The 18,491-nt window shown below is 37.9% G+C and overlaps 2 protein-coding genes across 4 annotated transcripts; both read right to left on the reverse strand.

Annotated features, from left to right (window-relative positions):
- Nucleotides 1-694: 694 nt before the first annotated feature.
- LOC113701811 (uncharacterized) lies at nucleotides 695-9,568 on the reverse strand. Of its 2 annotated transcripts, none has more exons than XM_027222630.2 (9): nucleotides 8,934-9,568; nucleotides 8,723-8,787; nucleotides 8,474-8,588; nucleotides 8,261-8,384; nucleotides 7,203-7,283; nucleotides 5,943-6,281; nucleotides 5,092-5,261; nucleotides 4,130-4,965; nucleotides 695-2,547 (listed from the first exon to the last, which is right to left on the reverse strand). In XM_027222630.2, exons 1-9 carry the CDS (start codon nucleotides 9,272-9,274, stop codon nucleotides 1,076-1,078), a joined length of 3,543 nt encoding a protein of 1,180 aa, XP_027078431.1. In that variant the 5' UTR covers nucleotides 9,275-9,568; the 3' UTR covers nucleotides 695-1,075. The 2 variants fall into 2 exon arrangements, with proteins under 2 accessions (XP_027078431.1, XP_027078432.1); XM_027222631.2 differs by having other exon boundaries at nucleotides 4,130-4,962; nucleotides 8,934-9,567.
- A 339-nt stretch (nucleotides 9,569-9,907) lies between these two features.
- On the reverse strand, nucleotides 9,908-17,029 carry LOC113702003 (uncharacterized). 2 transcript variants are annotated; one of them, XM_027222931.2, is made up of 8 exons: nucleotides 16,550-17,029; nucleotides 15,805-15,928; nucleotides 14,989-15,124; nucleotides 13,865-13,901; nucleotides 13,512-13,710; nucleotides 12,844-12,967; nucleotides 11,664-11,757; nucleotides 9,908-10,734 (listed from the first exon to the last, which is right to left on the reverse strand). In XM_027222931.2, the coding sequence occupies exons 1-6, from the start codon at nucleotides 16,778-16,780 to the stop codon at nucleotides 12,870-12,872; spliced, it is 825 nt and encodes a 274-aa protein (XP_027078732.1). In that variant the 5' UTR covers nucleotides 16,781-17,029; the 3' UTR covers nucleotides 9,908-10,734; nucleotides 11,664-11,757; nucleotides 12,844-12,869. The 2 variants fall into 2 exon arrangements, with proteins under 2 accessions (XP_027078732.1, XP_027078731.1); XM_027222930.2 differs by having other exon boundaries at nucleotides 11,664-11,747; nucleotides 16,550-17,027.
- Between the last annotated feature and the right edge of the window lie 1,462 nt (nucleotides 17,030-18,491).

Below are 18,491 nucleotides of genomic sequence, written 5' to 3' on the forward strand. Positions count from 1 at the left end.
TTTGCGGATTTATATTGGTCGTGTATGTTCACTGTTCGCTCCACATTTGGGCTTCGACTGTTATTGAGAACTGAGATAGCTTTGATCAGAATTTTCATGTTCTCTCTGACCACCCCTCTTCCCCCCTCCCCCCTCCCCTCTCGTCCTCCTCCTCTCCCCCAAAAACACCCAAAAAAAAAGTACTTCTTCCATTTCGTTCTGCTTATGGTAGGTTAATTGTACTACATGTAAATCGCCTATTATTAGATTAGATCGCCTCTAGTAAGTAGTAAGATCTGATTAGAAAGTGCATTATAATCAGTATACCTAGTTATAAATTTGCGGAAGGGAATCAAATCAGACGAGGGACTTGCTAACATGATGTTGGCAGTTCAATCTTCACTCTTTTTTTTTTTTTTTTTAATTGCAAGTCAGACATTGTACGTATATAATGCTGTTCAGTATTCAGCAAGTGTACAAATTATTAAATCGCAAAAGATGTTTTTTTTTTTTTTTTTTTCCAAAAGAAAGCTAAACAAATTAAGTTAATGCCTCTCGCTGATCCCAAACGTCCCAAAATGCAGGTCCTGCATGACTGTTGCCCATATTCTGGGAAATAGTTATGCAACTGGAAGCACACTAATATAGGGCTCACATAATTCCATATTAAGGGAATCAATTTAATCACGCCCTAGAGCAAGAATACCAAACAAAATTGAAGAATAAAAGACCGTTCTGTCTGTTTTTTTGAAGAATATAAGATGGAAACAAATAGCTGTAGTATGCGTATATTTTCTACTCGTATAAAATCGAAACATCAGCAAAGCATACACAGAGATAGAATGATCATTGGCCAGCCAGAAATCAGAAATTTGACTTCCTGAAAAAACTCAGGGATCCGTAAGGGGGGGAAAAACACCCAAGCAATAATGATTCCACAACTTTTCCCTTGTGCACCCAGAAGCGGGCAAAATTTTCTCGTATCTCTCGAATGCTCTGAGCAAGGCTGATTATATTGAACAGATTGAATAACCACCTCCAGACCCATTTCAACCTAATCCATTGAGGACTTCCAAACTAGGAGTACATGAATCTATCAAACTGCAACAGACCCTAATCTTGTATCTGTTGTATCACTCAGCCTAAACTGAGGCTTAGATGGGAAAACAAAAACAAAAGATGAAGCAATTGAGGGCTGAAAGCCAGCACTATATCTGACGGAGGTTACAGAAACTCGAGGTAGCTGTTGTGAACCCGAGGCCAGAGGAACAAGCTTGAAACTCAGTATATGCTCGGATTTGGGAAGAACAAAAATTGTGTCATTATGAGACCCAGACAACACAAAACTTTGTGAATCTGTAAGTGAGTATTTAATCTCCTGGAGCAGTTGGGTTCGATTATGAATTCTAACGGAAAATGTAAAAGGGTCTCCAAGAATGGCATGTGCAGGACACTCTAAACTCACAATTATTGGGGGTTGCTCCACATATACATCCGGAAGCCTCTGTTTTGTCAAAACTTCTGTAGTGCAAGAATCAGATAGTTCTTTGTCGCCAGAATCTCTCCTCCATCTCAAACACACTGTTCCAATCTTCAATTTTGCAGGATTTACCTCAGGAATGACAGAAAAGATTTTTTTGAACTCCTCACCTGGCACTATAGGGGCAGGTTCCATGGAGTCCTCAGTCTTTTGTCTTACAGTGCAACTGCCATCAGTCTCTGACTCTATAGACATTGATAGCAACCGCAATGGGACTTCTGAACAGTTCTTTGCACTAACAAGAAGTATGCTTTTTTCCTTCAAAGGCAGTATTGGTGTCAGATCAAAATCCCCAGTTGCTTTAATCATAGATGGCAAAAGAGGGTCCTGCCTAAAAGGCAACATATACCTATGGTTGATTATCAGAGCAGTCTTCCCTTCAATCTCCAAGTTTTTGTGCACATGAACTTTTTGTGAGCTAGTTTCACTACTACAAGGATTGTAACCCAATGACACGTACAGCATAACAGGTTTGGGGCGATTCCATCTAATTTCCAGCTTGCAGGACCATGACTTTCCTTCACTGAGAACTGGTACAGAAATCAATCCAAAAGAAGGTTGAATTTTACGAATATTGTCAGAACCAGCATCGGATTGGTCCTCACACTCTTGGCCTGAAACTCCTACAAGCTCCACATGAAGATTATCTGTTGAAAATGGTTCCACATCCCTGGGACTAAGCAAGCCTCCCCCTTTTGTATCCACCAGGTTAATCTTCAACTCACCAGAATGGACTGAATGGCCCTTTGAGGTAACAGTCACAGGTACAACAAAGTTCTCCCCAACTAATGCAGGGCCAGAAGAACTTAATTTCAGATCGACTTGTGGATCTGGTTCTTCAACCTGGATGGCTTTCTGACCAGAGGATGCCAGAGCAGGATCCTTGATTGGTACAGTTTCTAGACGGTTTTCAAATTTCCAAAGAGGCAAGTCATTCATTGAAGCAGGACTCTCTGCTCTGCAACAGATGGTGAAGTGTGGTCCTATTCTTGCAATAACATACATGCACTCAAGCTTACCACTTTGCTCTGCATCCATTCGCAAGATATCTTACTTTCCAGTGGCAGTAAATAAATAAAAAAACAGTTGATATAATGAAGGGTCCCAAATTGAAGTCAACCAAAGCAAACAAAGAAACCTAATATTGGAAGTAACAACGTAGAGAAAGAGAGTAGACAAATACACAAGTAGGGGTCTGAACCAATAGATCTCCTTTTCATATTTTAACTTTTGTTTTTTCCCTTCGCATCTTTGGGTTAATGAAGCTTATTCTGGACAATAGACAAGTGTAAAACTGCAGTTTCGACAAGCCAGAAGAGCTCTTTCTACAGATGAGTGGATAAACAACGAAGACTTCTCTGTCAAAAGCAGCAGCCATAACTAACTTGCACACCAAGTTAAGAGAACAGAATGACCAAGGAAGCCAATAAACAGCTACCAGGGAATTGTAGCAGGACTTGTGGAAACAAAAGAGAAATCTTGGAGAAAGGATGGTGGCCTTTGTGGGGAGAAAGGGTGGCGGGGAGGGGCTGTTTCGAAGTTATTGCACATACCGTAAGTGTATAACAAGTAACAGCTAAAATTTTGTGATGGAAAGAAACAATTTTGACCTTGAAACTGCAGTTTCACACTTGTCTATTATCCAGAATAATTCATTAATCCAAAGATGCAGCCGTAACTAGCTGGCACACCAAGTTAAAAGGACAGAATGACCAATTGAAGCCAATGAACAGCTAGTAGGGAATTGTAGCAGGACTTATGGAAACAAAAGAGAAATCTTGGAGAAAGGATGGCGGCCTTTGTGGCGAGAAAGGGTCGTGGGGAGGGGCTGTTTTGAAGTTATTGCACCTACCATAAGTGTATAACAACAGAAATTTTTTTATGGAAAGAAACAATTTAACTGGATCAGACGGGATATGAAGTACTACTACAAACAACAAAGAAATATCATATTTCATCACTCAGTTTTAAGTAAGGATGAAATATGATCTAACTAAATTGAACTTTTGGTATGAATAATATAATTACAATCAACTTAGATATGTAATGGACTCAAATGCAATAATATTATCATGTAGCAGTAACAATGGTTTTTAAATAACATATCCATTTTTCAAGGTAAAAGAGAAATAATATTCTCGATGTGTTTATATGGTACCATGAACCCAAAATTCATGAACTGCAGTGACACTGACTGTAAGCAATGAAGGTACATTAATCAACTTTATCTAATTAAGATATATTCTCTAAATCGCATACCTGCATCAAACCAATACAAATCAAATATAACTATATCTACCTTATCCATCAACCCAATTGATTTAAGCCGTCAAAGGCACAATAGAAATTAGGCCAACAAACAATTGCAAGATGAGATGACAACCAAGTTCACAACATTTAAATGACAACCTAGATCAGATAGTTTACAAAAGCCACAAAGTCTAATCTATAACGTTTTGCCTAAAAACTAAGTACTCTAATAGAAAAACCCAAAAAGGTGTTGGATTATATTCATCTTTCACATTTCCTTTTTCCATGGGAGCTAATGGGGCAACTGATTCACTTTTACTTGTTCATCCGATAAAAACAGAGCTGAAAAAACTAGCTTACCAGATTTTATGTCATATGTCAGCCGCAACCATTTGTTGGTAGCAATTTCCAGGGCAGGAGCCATCTCCACTCTGCGACCAGGCTGTACATTGGAGATTGCAGCTAACTGGGGCCTCTGGCCATTTATAATAATGAAATTACATTCGGTTTGGTTAAATTGGATCTCTAACTGATCAATTTCAAACTTCAGAGGCAACCGTGTCAGAAGTGAAACTGTGAGCATGGTCGATCTACCAGGCTTAATTATTTGCTCATGAAAAGCAACTGATGCAAGAAGTGCCACTCTTAGGGGGCTCACAAGATCAATCTCAAGATAAAGAGGATGACAATCAGTTACTTTAAGATGGTTATTCTCTTCATTCAATGCAATTTCTGATTCTCCTCTGATAACTCCAAATACTTCCTTGTGTATCATTTCTCTCTGGAGAAGGCTTGGAGGCCCAGCTGGGCCACAGTCCTTAAAGAACTGGGCATCCTCAGTATTTGAAACTGGCAGTGCAGCCATTTCAAGTGATTGCTCCACGAAATCTTTCACGGAACCAGTTTTCCTTGAGCATTCTCGAAGGTAGCCTAAACCCTCCCACAACAAAGCTACCCAACCCTCCTGTCGATAAAGATTTGCAACATTGTCCAAAATCTGTTTTGCATCAGCAAATTCATTTATTGAGAAATATTCCCGCGCCATCTGGACCCCACAATAGGAGGCCATCCGCAAGGTCTTATTCTTGTTATATGCTTCAAAACATCTTTTCAGAAGAGCTATTATTTCAAAGGAATCTTGGAACCTTTTCCCCTCAGCAAGAGAGTAGCGGACAAACTCTTCATCAGTAAGACTGCTAAACGCACAAGATACCATATTATATATACAGGAAGCTTTGGTGGGGGAATTCAAAGGTAGTCGAGCGAGGGAGAGAGAGAGAGAGAGAGAGAGAGAGAGAAGAACAAGCAAAAGATGAACTCACAGTTGCATTGTGAATGCCTCCCCACCATGCTCAAGTAGTCTTGCAAACTGACCAACATAAACAGAATCAATCACAGATTCGTTACTTCCATTCTTCTCATCAGCAATTTCTGACATTGATAATGCAAGTTCCTTGCACGAACTCTTCTGTTTCAAATATTGAGCTGCTGACTGTTTCAGGGTAGATAGTAAGATATAATTAAGATAAAGAAATGTGGAAGTCCAACTACAAAACTGATTTAATGCTTAAAAAGAATCAGGCAATTAAAAAGGAAAAGAAGCAGGCCACATATTTGGTCTAACCCTATTCTTCTGTGCAGACACTAATTTAGCTAGCCATTTCCAATAATCTGAGAATGATCTGGCTATAGCTAATTCTGAGGTTGAGTAGCTAGGACTTTGAATCAGCAAGAGCCAAGTATCACCCCCCCCCTCTCTTTTTTCCCAAGGAAAAATTTCCCAAAAACACCTTTCAATAGTCTTGAAAGGATTGAGGCATGTAGAGGTAATAGAGATGTCAATTTGCTATTTCCTGTTATTAGGATAAAGAAGAGTGAAGAGTTCTCCCAGATGACATATGATAGTGATGTTCACATCTCTATTTAGCATTCTTACATTCAGTGCATTTAATTAAATATCTTTGACAGAGATATAAAGGGATTGAGAAGCCAACTTTGGTTTTTTCTTGTATGCAAATACTTTCCTCCCTTGTAATAAATTCTTTTTTTCCAGCTAGAGAATATAATGAACACTAAGACAAATGCAAGATACAACACTTTTTGAATCAAATTATCCTACTATGAGTTTAGGGCCCATTTTAATTGAAGTTGCATAGAAAGGATATCCACAAACCTGGTAATAATAAGCTGGATAGAATTCCCATTCAGTCAATTTATCTGCAGTTCCTGAAGTTGGAGATGAAATGTTTTGGACAGCAGCAGAGCTGCTCTCTAAAAGTTCAGCAAACACCAAATATTGCCTGCTTAACCACTCCCAATGAAGAAAATTAGCATCTGGTGCTCCCACAAGCCTCCTATAAGTATCAGTGTGGCGGCGGAACCATATAATTGCTTCTGCTAATTTTCCACTATGCATGAGCAAAGTTGAAATTTTAAAATTCAACTGCTCTGCCACAGTCTTGATTTCAACTAAGCGTAAAATTGGAGACAATCTTGTAGAAGCCCCAACCATCTGCAAACAAGCACAGAAATAACAGAATTATGATTCCTAACAGCATATTCTATATGTTTTCTACACACACGCCAACATCTATGTCAAGAGAAGCTGATAAAGACATAATATGAACCAATTGAACTCGTCTTGTGGTAAAAAACAACAGCTGTTTACCAAAAGGAAGCAGGCTTCCTCTCCATAAGCGTCAATATGACCTATTAATGTGCACAATACCATCCAGCTTGGAAAGGTGAATAAATCAATATTCTCTTCTACTTGCATTGTAATGAACCTAAACTAGCCTACATAGCTGCAATCAAAGTGCAGAAATTTAAACTCATTCTCAAGTATTTTGAGATCTGCTAAATACATCTTTTAAGTAATTGATTTTGAGGCTGCAAATACACTTAGATTCCATAAAGCTAGATGGCATGTGTTAAAGTAGTAAATTTCTGCATAGTTGGGAGGGCTTGGAGGAGATTTATGAGTAATTTCCACAGACATTAAAATGAGTACTTTTAACATAAAAAGGAGGACCCATATTAGCTCACCATTTAACTACCGTAAGAGCTCCCAGGTGAAAATTTCTTTTTCCTGTAAGCTTGCCTTTGCCATGGATAACTGGGTATTATAGTCTAAGTTGCAATTGCTTTCTAATGGCAACCATATTAGCTCACCATTTAACTACCGTAAGAACTCCCGGGTGAAAATTTCTTTTTCCTGTAAGCTTGCCTTTGCCATGGATAACTGGGTATTATAGTCTAAGTTGCAATTGCTTTCTAATGGCAACAATATCATTTAGTGCATAAAAAAAAAACTGTATCCTACTATTCACCATGGCATATAAAGCAGAAGACAGTTGCCTAACCAAGGTTATCATGAGCTAATAATAACTTTATGAGACTAATTAGATTGTTATCTTATGAAAGAAAATTATACCTCTCGCACTGAATGGTAGGCTTCATCATATAGCCTCAAAGCTTCAGCCCAATCTCTACGAAATTCTGCATATACCCCAACCTAGCAATACAGAAGTTCAGGCAAATAATCAGACAAGGAAGAAATATGAAGCACAAGAGAGGAAAGATGGCAAGATACTGAGTTCAGCCCTTCATGTTCTGATCAAGTGTTAGCTCTTTTGATGCATTAATTTAGGAACATATTTAATCAACATAAAAAGTTAGCCTGCATTGAATACCATTTGAGTATGCAGGGATAAAGTTTCATCCTATATCAACCGAGGAAAGGACCTCTACACAAAAACAACTAAACCCCGATCTGAAAGTGAAGAAATACTCTACTGATGAATCATGATCAATACTTCCAGACAAATCCTGAATCTTGCGGATGACAAATTAAATTTCTAATTTTGTCAGCCTACTTTAAAGGCTCACAATTGCTTTTGTAGCTTGACTTGCATCTAGTTGCAATGCAAAAATTTTACACTATCGTAATAATGGTTCTGTTGCTTCAGGCATAATAGTATGCTCCATGTTGATTTCAATAGAACGTAAAAACTCCAATATCCTTGCATTGGCAAAGTAAACAAGTAAACTACTAGAACGAATTTTAAAACATGGAATGTAAAGGGAATATTATTTCACCAGTAATGCTTAGACAGCAGCTTATTTACCACAGTAGGATAAATTTGATTGCAGGAAGTTTCAGAAGACATGATTCTACCTTGAAGAACAGGATTTATTATTACATTTTCCTCATACTCATTTTAGGCAGATGTTAGTTCACAAACTCATCGAATGGAAAATTGAACAGCAAAAAGAATCCTCTGCCATATGTAGCACCAGGAAAATAAAAACTATATCAGATTGGATCCTAAGCATTGCATTGTGCTAGTTGTAGGTAATTTGACTTTCAAAATGTTAGGTATCCGTGAATATAGTTATTTTGTCCAAAAACATGGCTTTAAACAAGAAATATAAAACAAATATGAAAAGCACAGAGAAAAAATGAGCCATGATAGACTAAAAATTACTAACTTTAAAACAGTAGCGGATGTGCAACTCTATGGAGATCGAGCTCTTCCTATCAATACGTGTTTTAACTCGCCGCCCTTCCTCTCTGTAATATGTATTTGCCAGTTCCCCCAATGTGCTCCGGAGTCTGCAATTGAATTCTTGTTAAGGAACCAATATACAACACAAGCTATATTGAAAGACCATCATCCTACTATTATCGATGAAATGGCGTGCCTGGTTAGGGATTGTTTAAGCTCCCCTGGATCATCAGGAACAAAGGTAATTATGTACTTTGAATCTACTTCAGCCCTCTTCCTAAGAGCAATCATTCGATCTTCGCTAATCTCATCTGCATTAAATCATTACAAACAAATCAAAGAATTCAACAACTCCCCAGCATCCAATTTTACGCCAATAAAGTCACGATGTATACCCAATCTCAAAACGTGAAAATTACATTTATGCACGTCATGAAAAACTCACCTCTAGAGCTTGACTGGGTTACCACCACCACGATAAGTTTGATGTTCCTTCCTTTAGTCACTCCCCTGCCCATTTCCGAATTATCAAAACATAAGCAATTCATCTGGACCATAAATTTAGTTACCCATAATCTACAGAAATATATAAATCAAGTCCATTGAAAGACACTGTCGGGTAGTAAACATAGTTATGATGTAAAAAAGGACCATACTTGAGGTTTTCGAGGTCGGTGCAGACCTGAAGCCACTGAGCAGGGTCACCGGAAATGTGGTCGGAGCTGAAGAGAGCGGCAACAACAGCGGGAATTTTAGTCCGGTGCTTGGAAAGCCAGTCTCTTTTCAAAATACCATCGACCGGCCGTCCCGGACCGGCGTTTTCTTTGGGAGTTCTCGCGAACAATGTGATTTTGGAGAAATCGGGCAATGCCAGGGCGTTGATTGGTGGCTGTTCGGCGTGGAGGTGAGAAGTGATCCGCGAGTGAAGCTCCGGGCATCCGACCAAAGCTGCTAGAGCTACCGGCGGAGTGCGGAGTTCTCCTGGGTACTCCTCCATTGCTTTAATTGGTTTATTTACAAGAAAATTAATATTTTTTCTCGGTAGGGGTGAAGTGAGGGGATTATGTTGGAATGGGAAGACGGAGAGTTTTGCGGCGGAGATCGGAGGTTTTGGGTGGGACTCAGGCGAGGCGAGTTGACTCGGGCGGGAGTTAACTAAGTAGCGAGTAGCGAGTAGTTATGCTTTGGACTTTTGGATGGAGACCTTTAGATTAGCCCACCTTCATAGTTCATTTCCTCTATTGTAATATATATGTATACATACATAAAATACAAGAGCCCGCCCGAGAAAAGAAAGAAAACAAAAAATTTTTGCACTGATGGGGTCAACTCCCTGGAAAAGTAAAATTATATAGTTCTTCGATTAATCATTGCTTGGCTGATCCTTTTGGACGCAAACGATGCCGTTAACTTTTTTTTATTTTATTGGGGGTAGTTCAATCAATACCCACAATTGTGGTGAGTTGGAATTCCCAAAATTGAAGAGAAAGAAAGAAAAAAAAAGAGAACAACAGATGGAATTTGGCCCGATTATTTGTTGAATGTATATTCTAGCTGAACAAGATAAAGACATAGCCAAGCTTGCAAGATGGAGCGATTCGGTCGCATTAGGGTCCAGGAATGTGTTCAATAAAGGTAGAAAATAGTACATGATCATTTTTTGTATATGAATGCAATATCCAGTTACATATTTATACTAAGAGAGTACCAGCAAAATTAGACAAGAAGAAATTCAAAGACGTCCTGAAACGCAATACAGTACTCGAAAGGTAAATCCCCTTTGTTTATATTGGCCTATGTTCCCAGAAAGAGCACTCGAGAAAAGAAAAGGAGCTAAAACTCAGCTAAGAAGTAAGAACCTAGAGACCTGACCTGACCTGACCTACCTACAGAATCATATCTTGATCCAATAGAATGTGATTGCAAGAAACCCGCATCCTGCAACCTGTTACTCTAAATTTAAAATCTGAACAGTGTCAAAGGACTTGTTTGTGCAGAGTTTTACACTGACTGCGACCAACACGAGCTCTGGATCCTCGTTAAATCAGTCATCGTCTCATCCAGTTATGACAATAAGAGGATGGAGCTGTAACAGTACAACCCCGCCGAGAGATGGCTAAAAATTGTTGCAGTGACCACCTTGCCACAGCAAGCTTGAATATGCACTTTGGACTCATCAGACTCGATAGTGAGAGATGCAATAGGAGCTACCCCTCCTAAGTCAGTTAAATGTAGCAAAAACAGAAGGAAACAGAATGGAAAGTTCAAAAAGTTTGCCCCTTAAGAACTGCCCTTTGCACATGCTGACAGAAGAGCAATCCACGCCCTTCGTCTGATCCGGGTATCGGAGCAGCTTCTTTTTTCTTTCCTTTTTTTTTTTGGTTATAAGGTATCAGAGCAGTCTCATATTATACAGGATGATCCGATGTACCCTTGGTGATCATGACTTCAGAAGACCTGCAAGAAACATACCAAGTTCAGTTGTTGAAATTCACATGATTCTGTTTCACGACTGAAAAAGTAATCCAGGTCATAAGTCCCACATAAATGGTTTAATATCGGGGTTAATAAACTTGGAAGACTAACACACAGCCCTCAAATTTTAGTCTAGGGCCAAGACATAATGAACAATATCACAAGGATGGCAGATATATAACTATTTGGTCCCAATTCCGAGACATAACATTGCAGCCCCTCTTTAGCACATTAGGACCTGCCCAATCATTGAACCCGTGACAAAAGCTCTGCCTAAATTAGGCGGCCTCTAATTTGAACCAACTGGAGGTCGCCTGCTGAGAACTACAAGCAGTACCATCCTAATAGCCATTCAGATTAAAGAAATGAGAAGTTTATGAGTCAGTTTAAGCGCACGAGTCCAGATATTATTTACTGGAAAACAAAAAGAAAATAATGTTGAAGTTGGTATAGCAGTTAAAGATCTCTATCAGGTGTCATGAATCCTTATGGTCAAACTAACATGAATTTGACTGACCATGTGATTCTTGAAAAATGAAACTATCAGGAAGTAAAGGACTAAGCATTTATAATTTTGTCGAAAGCCACTTTACACAATCTGTTAATATTGATCATTGAACTCAACCAAAATATAAGCACAGTATAGACCTCTCAGCACATTGCCTTGGTGATAGCCTGTCGTTTGTAGGATTTAATACTGCAAAAAGTACCTAAGCAAAATAAACCTACAGAATGAAGACCATATGGAACAGATTTGGAAAAGACCAGAAAACCAAGTAGATCCGAAGTAGCACAGTTATTTAAAGAAAGTAATTGTTTACAACAACAATTGCTAACTGTCTATTCGCATGTTGGTTTCAAACTCTTCAGAACTCAATTTCTCAGAATTCAAGCTGCAATAGAACCAGTACCTCTTGAATGCAGGGAAGTTAACTTGCAAGGTCAGATTTGAAGCCTGCTACCTGGGTACCTTAGTCCTCCATGTCAAGAATTACCTGCATACCACTGTGGTATTTAGGAGACAGAAGAAAAAGATAAGAAATGAAATGAAAAATTAGATGGATGTCTTATGACAAGGTTATCTTGTTTATGTATGAAAAATTCTGATAACAGGACTATAAGAAAAAGGTCAATGGTGATAGTATCTGTTTTCTTGCTCTACAGAAACGAAAACTAAAGAGTTGCCAGTTTCTTGAACCAAACAAAATTTGTACTACCTCCAAAGCTCACACAAGTGGTAAAGTTAATTTTCTTGGGGTCTCAACTGTCAACACCAGCTGGCAAATATACAGGCAACAAATTCCAAACTTTAAGCAACTTTTATCATTTTTAGGCAGAGTAAGAAACTGGTTGGCCAATTTCCCTCTTCTTTACCACCACCATAGTACCACCTCGCTTGGCCCAAGCCCACTACTCTCCACCAAAACAAACAAAAAAAAAATCTCAAACCTCTCTCTAGCCTATCCAAGCTCTCCAGCCCTACTCACGCAGACAAACACAGTTAATTCTTTGCAGAAAATTCATTTGTTTGCCTGTACAGAATGTTTGTACAGGAGCATATACAAATACTTGGATACTATGATAATTCATTGTATCCCTCACATATCATGCCATGATAAGCACAAAATGTTCTTTACTGATCTGATTTTGAATTGCTGACCTTAGCATATTATTAAAATTCAGGTAAAAGATTTTTAGTTGGCTGATTGGTATTGATGCTCATCATTTATAAGTTGATGTTCTTTAGCAAAGAGAAAGCTTGAAGTGGCAGACCATAAAGAAAAATAGAGACTTTTATCCAGTTTTTGGGGGGAGGGGGGTGGGGGTGGACTTTATTTATAGCTTTTCCATACTAAGAAATCAATTTTCCTTTCTAATTTGCACAAGCTTCAAAAACTAAAGCTACTGGTAGTCCTGAAGGGGATGGCATCCTCTTATAATAGTTAGCAGAAAACATGTCCAAAGTACATTTTCTGTGACCCTCCACTTGAAAAAGACCTAAAATTACATATGCTTGTTGAGAAACGTAGACCAAAAACACAAGACTTTAATCAATCGCCCTAAAATATAGAAACTCTTGAGCAAGTTTACCTCGAGGAAACCATTTTCAAGTACATTCAGCCGGCCATTTGATCAGATCCACTGCTCTGAGTAAACTGGGGGGGACTGGTTGGAACAATAATCTGTGGTGGCCCTGGAGATGGTACATGGATACCTGAGAAACATTGTCAGTGTTATTTAAAAGTTCTACTAATAAAAACCCCAAAGCAGCTTTGTTAATCACAGTAATGTTGCCAACAATAGCAGTCCTCAAATAGGTCAAGCACAAAATAAGAGTATCCAGAACTATTGCATGCCAAAACTTCGATCACATATTGCAACAAATGCACAAACCTCGATCAGTACAAATTAGAGAGGCCCAAAAAATGAGCAGAAATAACATGCCCAGATATGAGAAAGACAGAGTGGCCTACTTTATTTGTTTGTTGTCCTTCACAAGTTGCTTATTGAATTATTACCGCAGACTTTTTAGGTACTTTAACACATTTATTCGCACTGTTCGATTTGAAGAGTATGTCAAGTTACCCTTCCATAGAAGTTGCCCAAACTTTAAACATCTTATTCTCCCTCTTCTAAAGCAAATTTGAGACTTCTTGCTTTTATTACTGGTGGCGGCTTGATCCAAATGAAGTTACTTGAGAATTTCAGTAAGATATTTACACAATACATAGGGAATAATTGGTGTCTCTCTGCAGTACCAGGGTGGTTTGGGGTTTGCATTGCAGAAACTATATCTGTGGTCACACCGCTGACAACTGGTCTTCCATATTGCAAAGCATGAGGGTTTGGCATCACGTAGCCTCGGACTGCTGTATATGCTAGGTTGGCAGGTGGAGAATGGCCCATTTGACCATATACCAATGGAGTTGGGTTAGCAGTGCCTGGTACTCCGTACATCTGAAAGAAAAGCTCACACACATAAGAACTATATATCTATAAACATGAAGAGAGAATAAAACAGTCAATAAAGGGTCAAGTACGTGATGCGAAACTAAGAAGCAGGCCCCTACTAGTATTCTGGCAAGTAACAAGTGAGAACTGAAGGACACACCTGAGTATAGTAAAATTCAGGTCCATAAGCGGGGTATCTGCAAATGGGAAGAAAAAAGATGATTGATTATCCTAAGACCATTTCAGTTCTCAACTGTACAGCAAGTTAATATCAGCACGCCAACAAAACAAGTAAGGTAACTGCACTCAAAAATAGGTCATATAAGAATATAGTTAGTCATCTGGAAGGTTTTTTTTTTTTTTTTTTTACTGACTTGACATATCAACCAACCAAATATTGAATGACAGAGATGAGTTTCACAACATTTAATATGGATCTCTGAGAACTAAGGATGCTTGAGACATGTAACTGCTATAAGCCTTCACAAAATTATCTATTAAAAACCTCAAAAAAAAATTGACAGAGATTCACATAAATCTGCTACAGGATAAGAAGCACTTGCTTGAGACTAGCATCTTATTTCAAGCCATCATGCAGTACAACTGCATAATTAGTCAATCTAATCACATCCAGTTAATTACCTAGTAAGGCTCAACAATGAGGCACAATATAGAGGGGAGAACAATTATCTCTTTTGCAGAGACGTTCCCCAAAAGTACAATATCAGAACAAGATGCCATTTACATATGCCCAGAAGGTGATCAACAATAGGACAAAACTGATTTAGGTGTCTGTGATGCATATGCATTGAATCATAATTCATATACTGCTAGCAATGATTTGAGACCTAGAGCATGTTACTGAATCCACCACAAATCTGTTGAATAAAGGTAGCAGCTAAGATATAAAGAGTGGTCTATGATCCACTAAGGATGAGTCATTTTGGACAAGATTTTCAAGGCACTACCCACTACAACAATTGTTAACTAAATTAACTTGATATACTAAGCTAGATCTATAATAAACTTCTAGTTTCCAAGTGCGTTTGAAGTGCTGGAGACGAATATACCAAATTCAAAGATAATCAGTTGTCTGGGCCACACTTAGCACCTGGAAAACGTAATGAAAAAAACATTGAATCAGATGATTCTTCACAAATGGGAATTTGAGTGCTTACTCGACTCACATAGCACCTAAAATGTGCAAGACTGCATCCAGAAAGCCAGCCATCAGAGCAGGAAACTAATATTATGTAACTGTCCAGGTAAATTACCAGAGCTCACCTATACGGAGGGAACTGCAGTCCTGGTTGGTAGCCATAAGTAGGTGGTAGCTGATACATGGGGTTTCCAACGTACAAGCTCCTGGGACTTTGATTTTGTGGACCTCTGAAATAGGGTGCTGCAGACCTTATGTGCCCTAAAGCAAAAGAAAAATGTCTGCATATAACTCTTGACTACAGCAATTTGAAAGAAAGATTAATCCAAGAAGGCAGCAGGAGAAAGGAAGCATCCATCACTTTTCTAGATTAGATATTTATTGAATAGTTCTCCCAAAAGAAAAAACTCTTACAAGATGGTAGCTAATCTTTTGTATTTTCTCCACAAGAGAGTCACAAAAAGAGGATATCACCCTAAAGAATGAAAATAACCAGCACATTGCTAAAGTCCTCCCAACATAAATATAAGAGATATCAAGTGGAAATAGAAATTTGATGACAGAATATCACAACAGAAAACCTTTTGCACTATCTATATACTTGTTCGTGGATTTATTTACTACTTTTTGGTTGGCATCATCCTTCCCTAACTTGAAAGTAACCGTCTCTTTTTGACAATCACCGGCTGTGGATTATTGGCAAGTGACCACCATGCTATCAATGCATTCCCAAGCAAAATTTCACCAGTTGCTTCAAGAGACCTCACAAACAATCTTAGCTTAGTTGCTAGTGAACCCATTTTATAGGAACAATTAGACGAAGCATTTAGTTAGATTAGTGAAGTCCATCCAAAATTAGCAGAGGAAAGTTTTACATACAGGTGTCAGTTCTTGTTTATCTTCACAAACAATCAACTTATATCACAGGTAAAAGAAAGTACCGGATGGCAAAATCCGCATTGGTCGTCCTAGTGAAGCCAAATTACAATTAGCCCTCCTACCATCAATGACTGGATTTGGATTTGAACAAGCTCTCTTTGCAGCTTCAGGGTCACGAAACGTTACCTAACTTCCAATGAATTGACAACCAATTATTATATAATATATCATTCAATCAGAAAATCAATTGATAAATAAGATTTGCCAAAGCAGAAGTAAAGGAATGAAAGTAATGAAGAGTAATTAACTATGCTTGGGCTCTAACATCATGTACTGTAATAATCGAAACATATATTCCATCACCGCCAAATAATTTAACAATATGTTCACTTTTTTTTGAATTAAAAATCCAAACTTTCTCTTTTCAATGCTGAGACAATATTTGATAAGTTTTATATGTGTAACATAGGCAACTTTTGATTGTGGCTTAAGGTGTCACATGACTTCATGCAAGTTGCAACAAAGTCTGGCAACACATCACAAATTTCATATACATAACACTTTGCATGTTTTATATAGAAAAAGCATATACGTATTTATCTCTCATGTTCCCCACCACCTCCTTAAAGACCAAACACTAAATTATTTGGACAAGCCTCACATAGTCTACCTTTCATTCATTAAACTCTTGTAGGGTTAAACAGCTCAGTAAAAAACAAAGCAATCTTTAGTGCCGCCAAAATTAAAATCAATAAAAAATAACTAAAAACCAACAATTCATATGGTAGCCCAAGAAGAATCACTTACAAAACCATAGCCTTTGGAACGACCAGTATTCTTATCAGAGATGACAACAGCTTCAAGAATCTCCCCATACGGCTCAAAATACCGGCGAAGAGCATCACTCTTAGTTTCCCAGGCCAACCCTCCAACAAATATCTTGGTATAAGTTGTATCCCCAAAGGGTTGTTGTGGTTGCGGTGGTGGTTGTTGTGGACCCATGAATTGCATGCCTGGTACCACTTGAGGATTAGCCATTAAAAACCCAGTTTTTGAGCTAAAAAAGATCGGATTTTTATGATGCCCAGAGGGTTGATCAGCGAAAGAAATAGGATATATAGAGCAAAACCTGCAAAACCCTTGTAAAACCCTAAAGATTGAAGGATTGTAGGAGGGTTTTGGTGGGTCAAACTCAAAACTGAAAAGGTGGGAAAACAGGAGAGGGGAGGAAGTAAGGGGGCGTGCCAGAACAGTTAGGGGTACGCGTATGTTATGCGGGAGAACCTTCCAGTGGAATAAAAATAAAATAAACTACAATGATTAATGAGTATTATTGCATTATAATATTCAAAAGCATTATTCATGTTTATCAAGGAGAAATAGAGAGTTTTTCTTTCTTTTTTTATTTTATTGTTGTTTTGTTTGTTTCTTTTCTTCTTCATACTTTTCTTTTATTTTTCTTTGACCAGAGAAAGGTGTGTCAGGATTTCGAAATTTATTGTTTGACTTGCATGAAAAATATACACTGTTACTTGGCGTACAAGCTTTCTTGTTTGCTAGAATTACTGGTTAGCATCTACAATCCATAATAAATCTATTGGAAACATATTATTGGAAGTTTTGCGTAGCAAAGTTTTATGGTTAGTTAAATGTTGACTAAATTTATATAATTTTTTTAGTGTTAGTTAAATTATCATTGCAAATAATCTATAAACGAAGATTTTTTTTTTCTGTGTTAAATGGTATTTTAGACTCTTGGATTATAACGATTTCCATCATTGCAAAATAAAAATCACACTACTTTCTTCATTGAAAAATACAGATTGAGAGAATAATAACCTTAATGGCCATAGATCATTCCTAATTGTTCAAGATACATTTTATTGGTACTGTTTAATAAACGGATTAATTATTTTGCTTGATAACATGCATTCAAAGAATTTATGAAGAATTATTAGTATATGTTTTTTTCCCCATTTTCTTAATGGCTAAGGGAATGCAATTCTTGATTCATTGACAAATGGATGACACCAGGGGACCCAGACTATGCAAAGTCCACACCAACAAAGAGCACAAACCATCATGATAGCGATATTTTAATTCATCAATATGTTCTTCTTTACTATGTCGACTTGCATATAACTTTTGTCCAAAATTTGTCAATAAACTTGAAAATTGTGTATATATCTTGAACTTGATTTTTAGTCAAGCAAAAGAAGAAACAAATATTTTTTTAATTGGCCAAAGCTCGTATTTATATAGTTGGTGTTCTAAGAACTTTAACAAGTTGAGCAGAAAATGAGGTTAACAAGTCAATAAAAACAGCTTTAATTAAATTGGTTAACTTAAACAAATGCTAGCGAGTGTATGGAGCTTGACTGGAATGTCCAGTAATTAACTTGCTCATATTAATCAAATGTATGTATGTATTAAGACCAATTCTGCCATAGGAGACGTAGTCCAGTAATGCCTGCGAAAACAGCCTCCAGAAGATAAAGATGAGGAAATTGTCTCTGTCTGTTGATTCACGAAAGCGACTAAGACTGACCTTTGAACGCGCCGTAGGAGACTGGATGTGGGTGTGTCTGCTTCATCATTTAAATTATGCATTAATAACAAGAACAAGAGCTCCAAGATGATAAAGAAAGTGTCACACCTGTGAGGAAATGAGTTGGATATAGTTATAAACTATCAAAGGAAGAAGCAAAAACATGTATGAATTGACCGACCAACTCCGCCCCCTAATCCC

This window comes from Coffea arabica, chromosome 7e (assembly GCF_036785885.1).
Source record: "Coffea arabica cultivar ET-39 chromosome 7e, Coffea Arabica ET-39 HiFi, whole genome shotgun sequence".
Taxonomy (NCBI): domain Eukaryota; kingdom Viridiplantae; phylum Streptophyta; class Magnoliopsida; order Gentianales; family Rubiaceae; genus Coffea; species Coffea arabica.

What these genes read in the sequence shown, in the direction of transcription:
- LOC113702003 (XM_027222931.2), bottom strand. Translation starts at nt 16,780, where the DNA reads ATGGCTAATCCTCAAGTGGTACCAGGCATGCAATTCATGGGTCCACAA. An exon ending in AATGCGGATTTTGCCATCCG is followed by an intron (nt 15,125 to 15,804) that starts GTACTTTCTTTT and finishes CTTTTGCTTTAG; the next exon opens with GGCACATAAGGTCTGCAGCA. An exon ending in CTGCAGTTCCCTCCGTATAG is followed by an intron (nt 13,902 to 14,988) that starts GTGAGCTCTGGT and finishes TCCCATTTGCAG; the next exon opens with ATACCCCGCTTATGGACCTG.
- LOC113701811 (XM_027222630.2), bottom strand. Translation starts at nt 9,274, where the DNA reads ATGGAGGAGTACCCAGGAGAACTCCGCACTCCGCCGGTAGCTCTAGCA. An exon ending in CCTACCATTCAGTGCGAGAG is followed by an intron (nt 6,282 to 7,202) that starts GTATAATTTTCT and finishes GCTTGTTTGCAG; the next exon opens with ATGGTTGGGGCTTCTACAAG. An exon ending in ATCCAGCTTATTATTACCAG is followed by an intron (nt 5,262 to 5,942) that starts GTTTGTGGATAT and finishes ACCCTGAAACAG; the next exon opens with TCAGCAGCTCAATATTTGAA.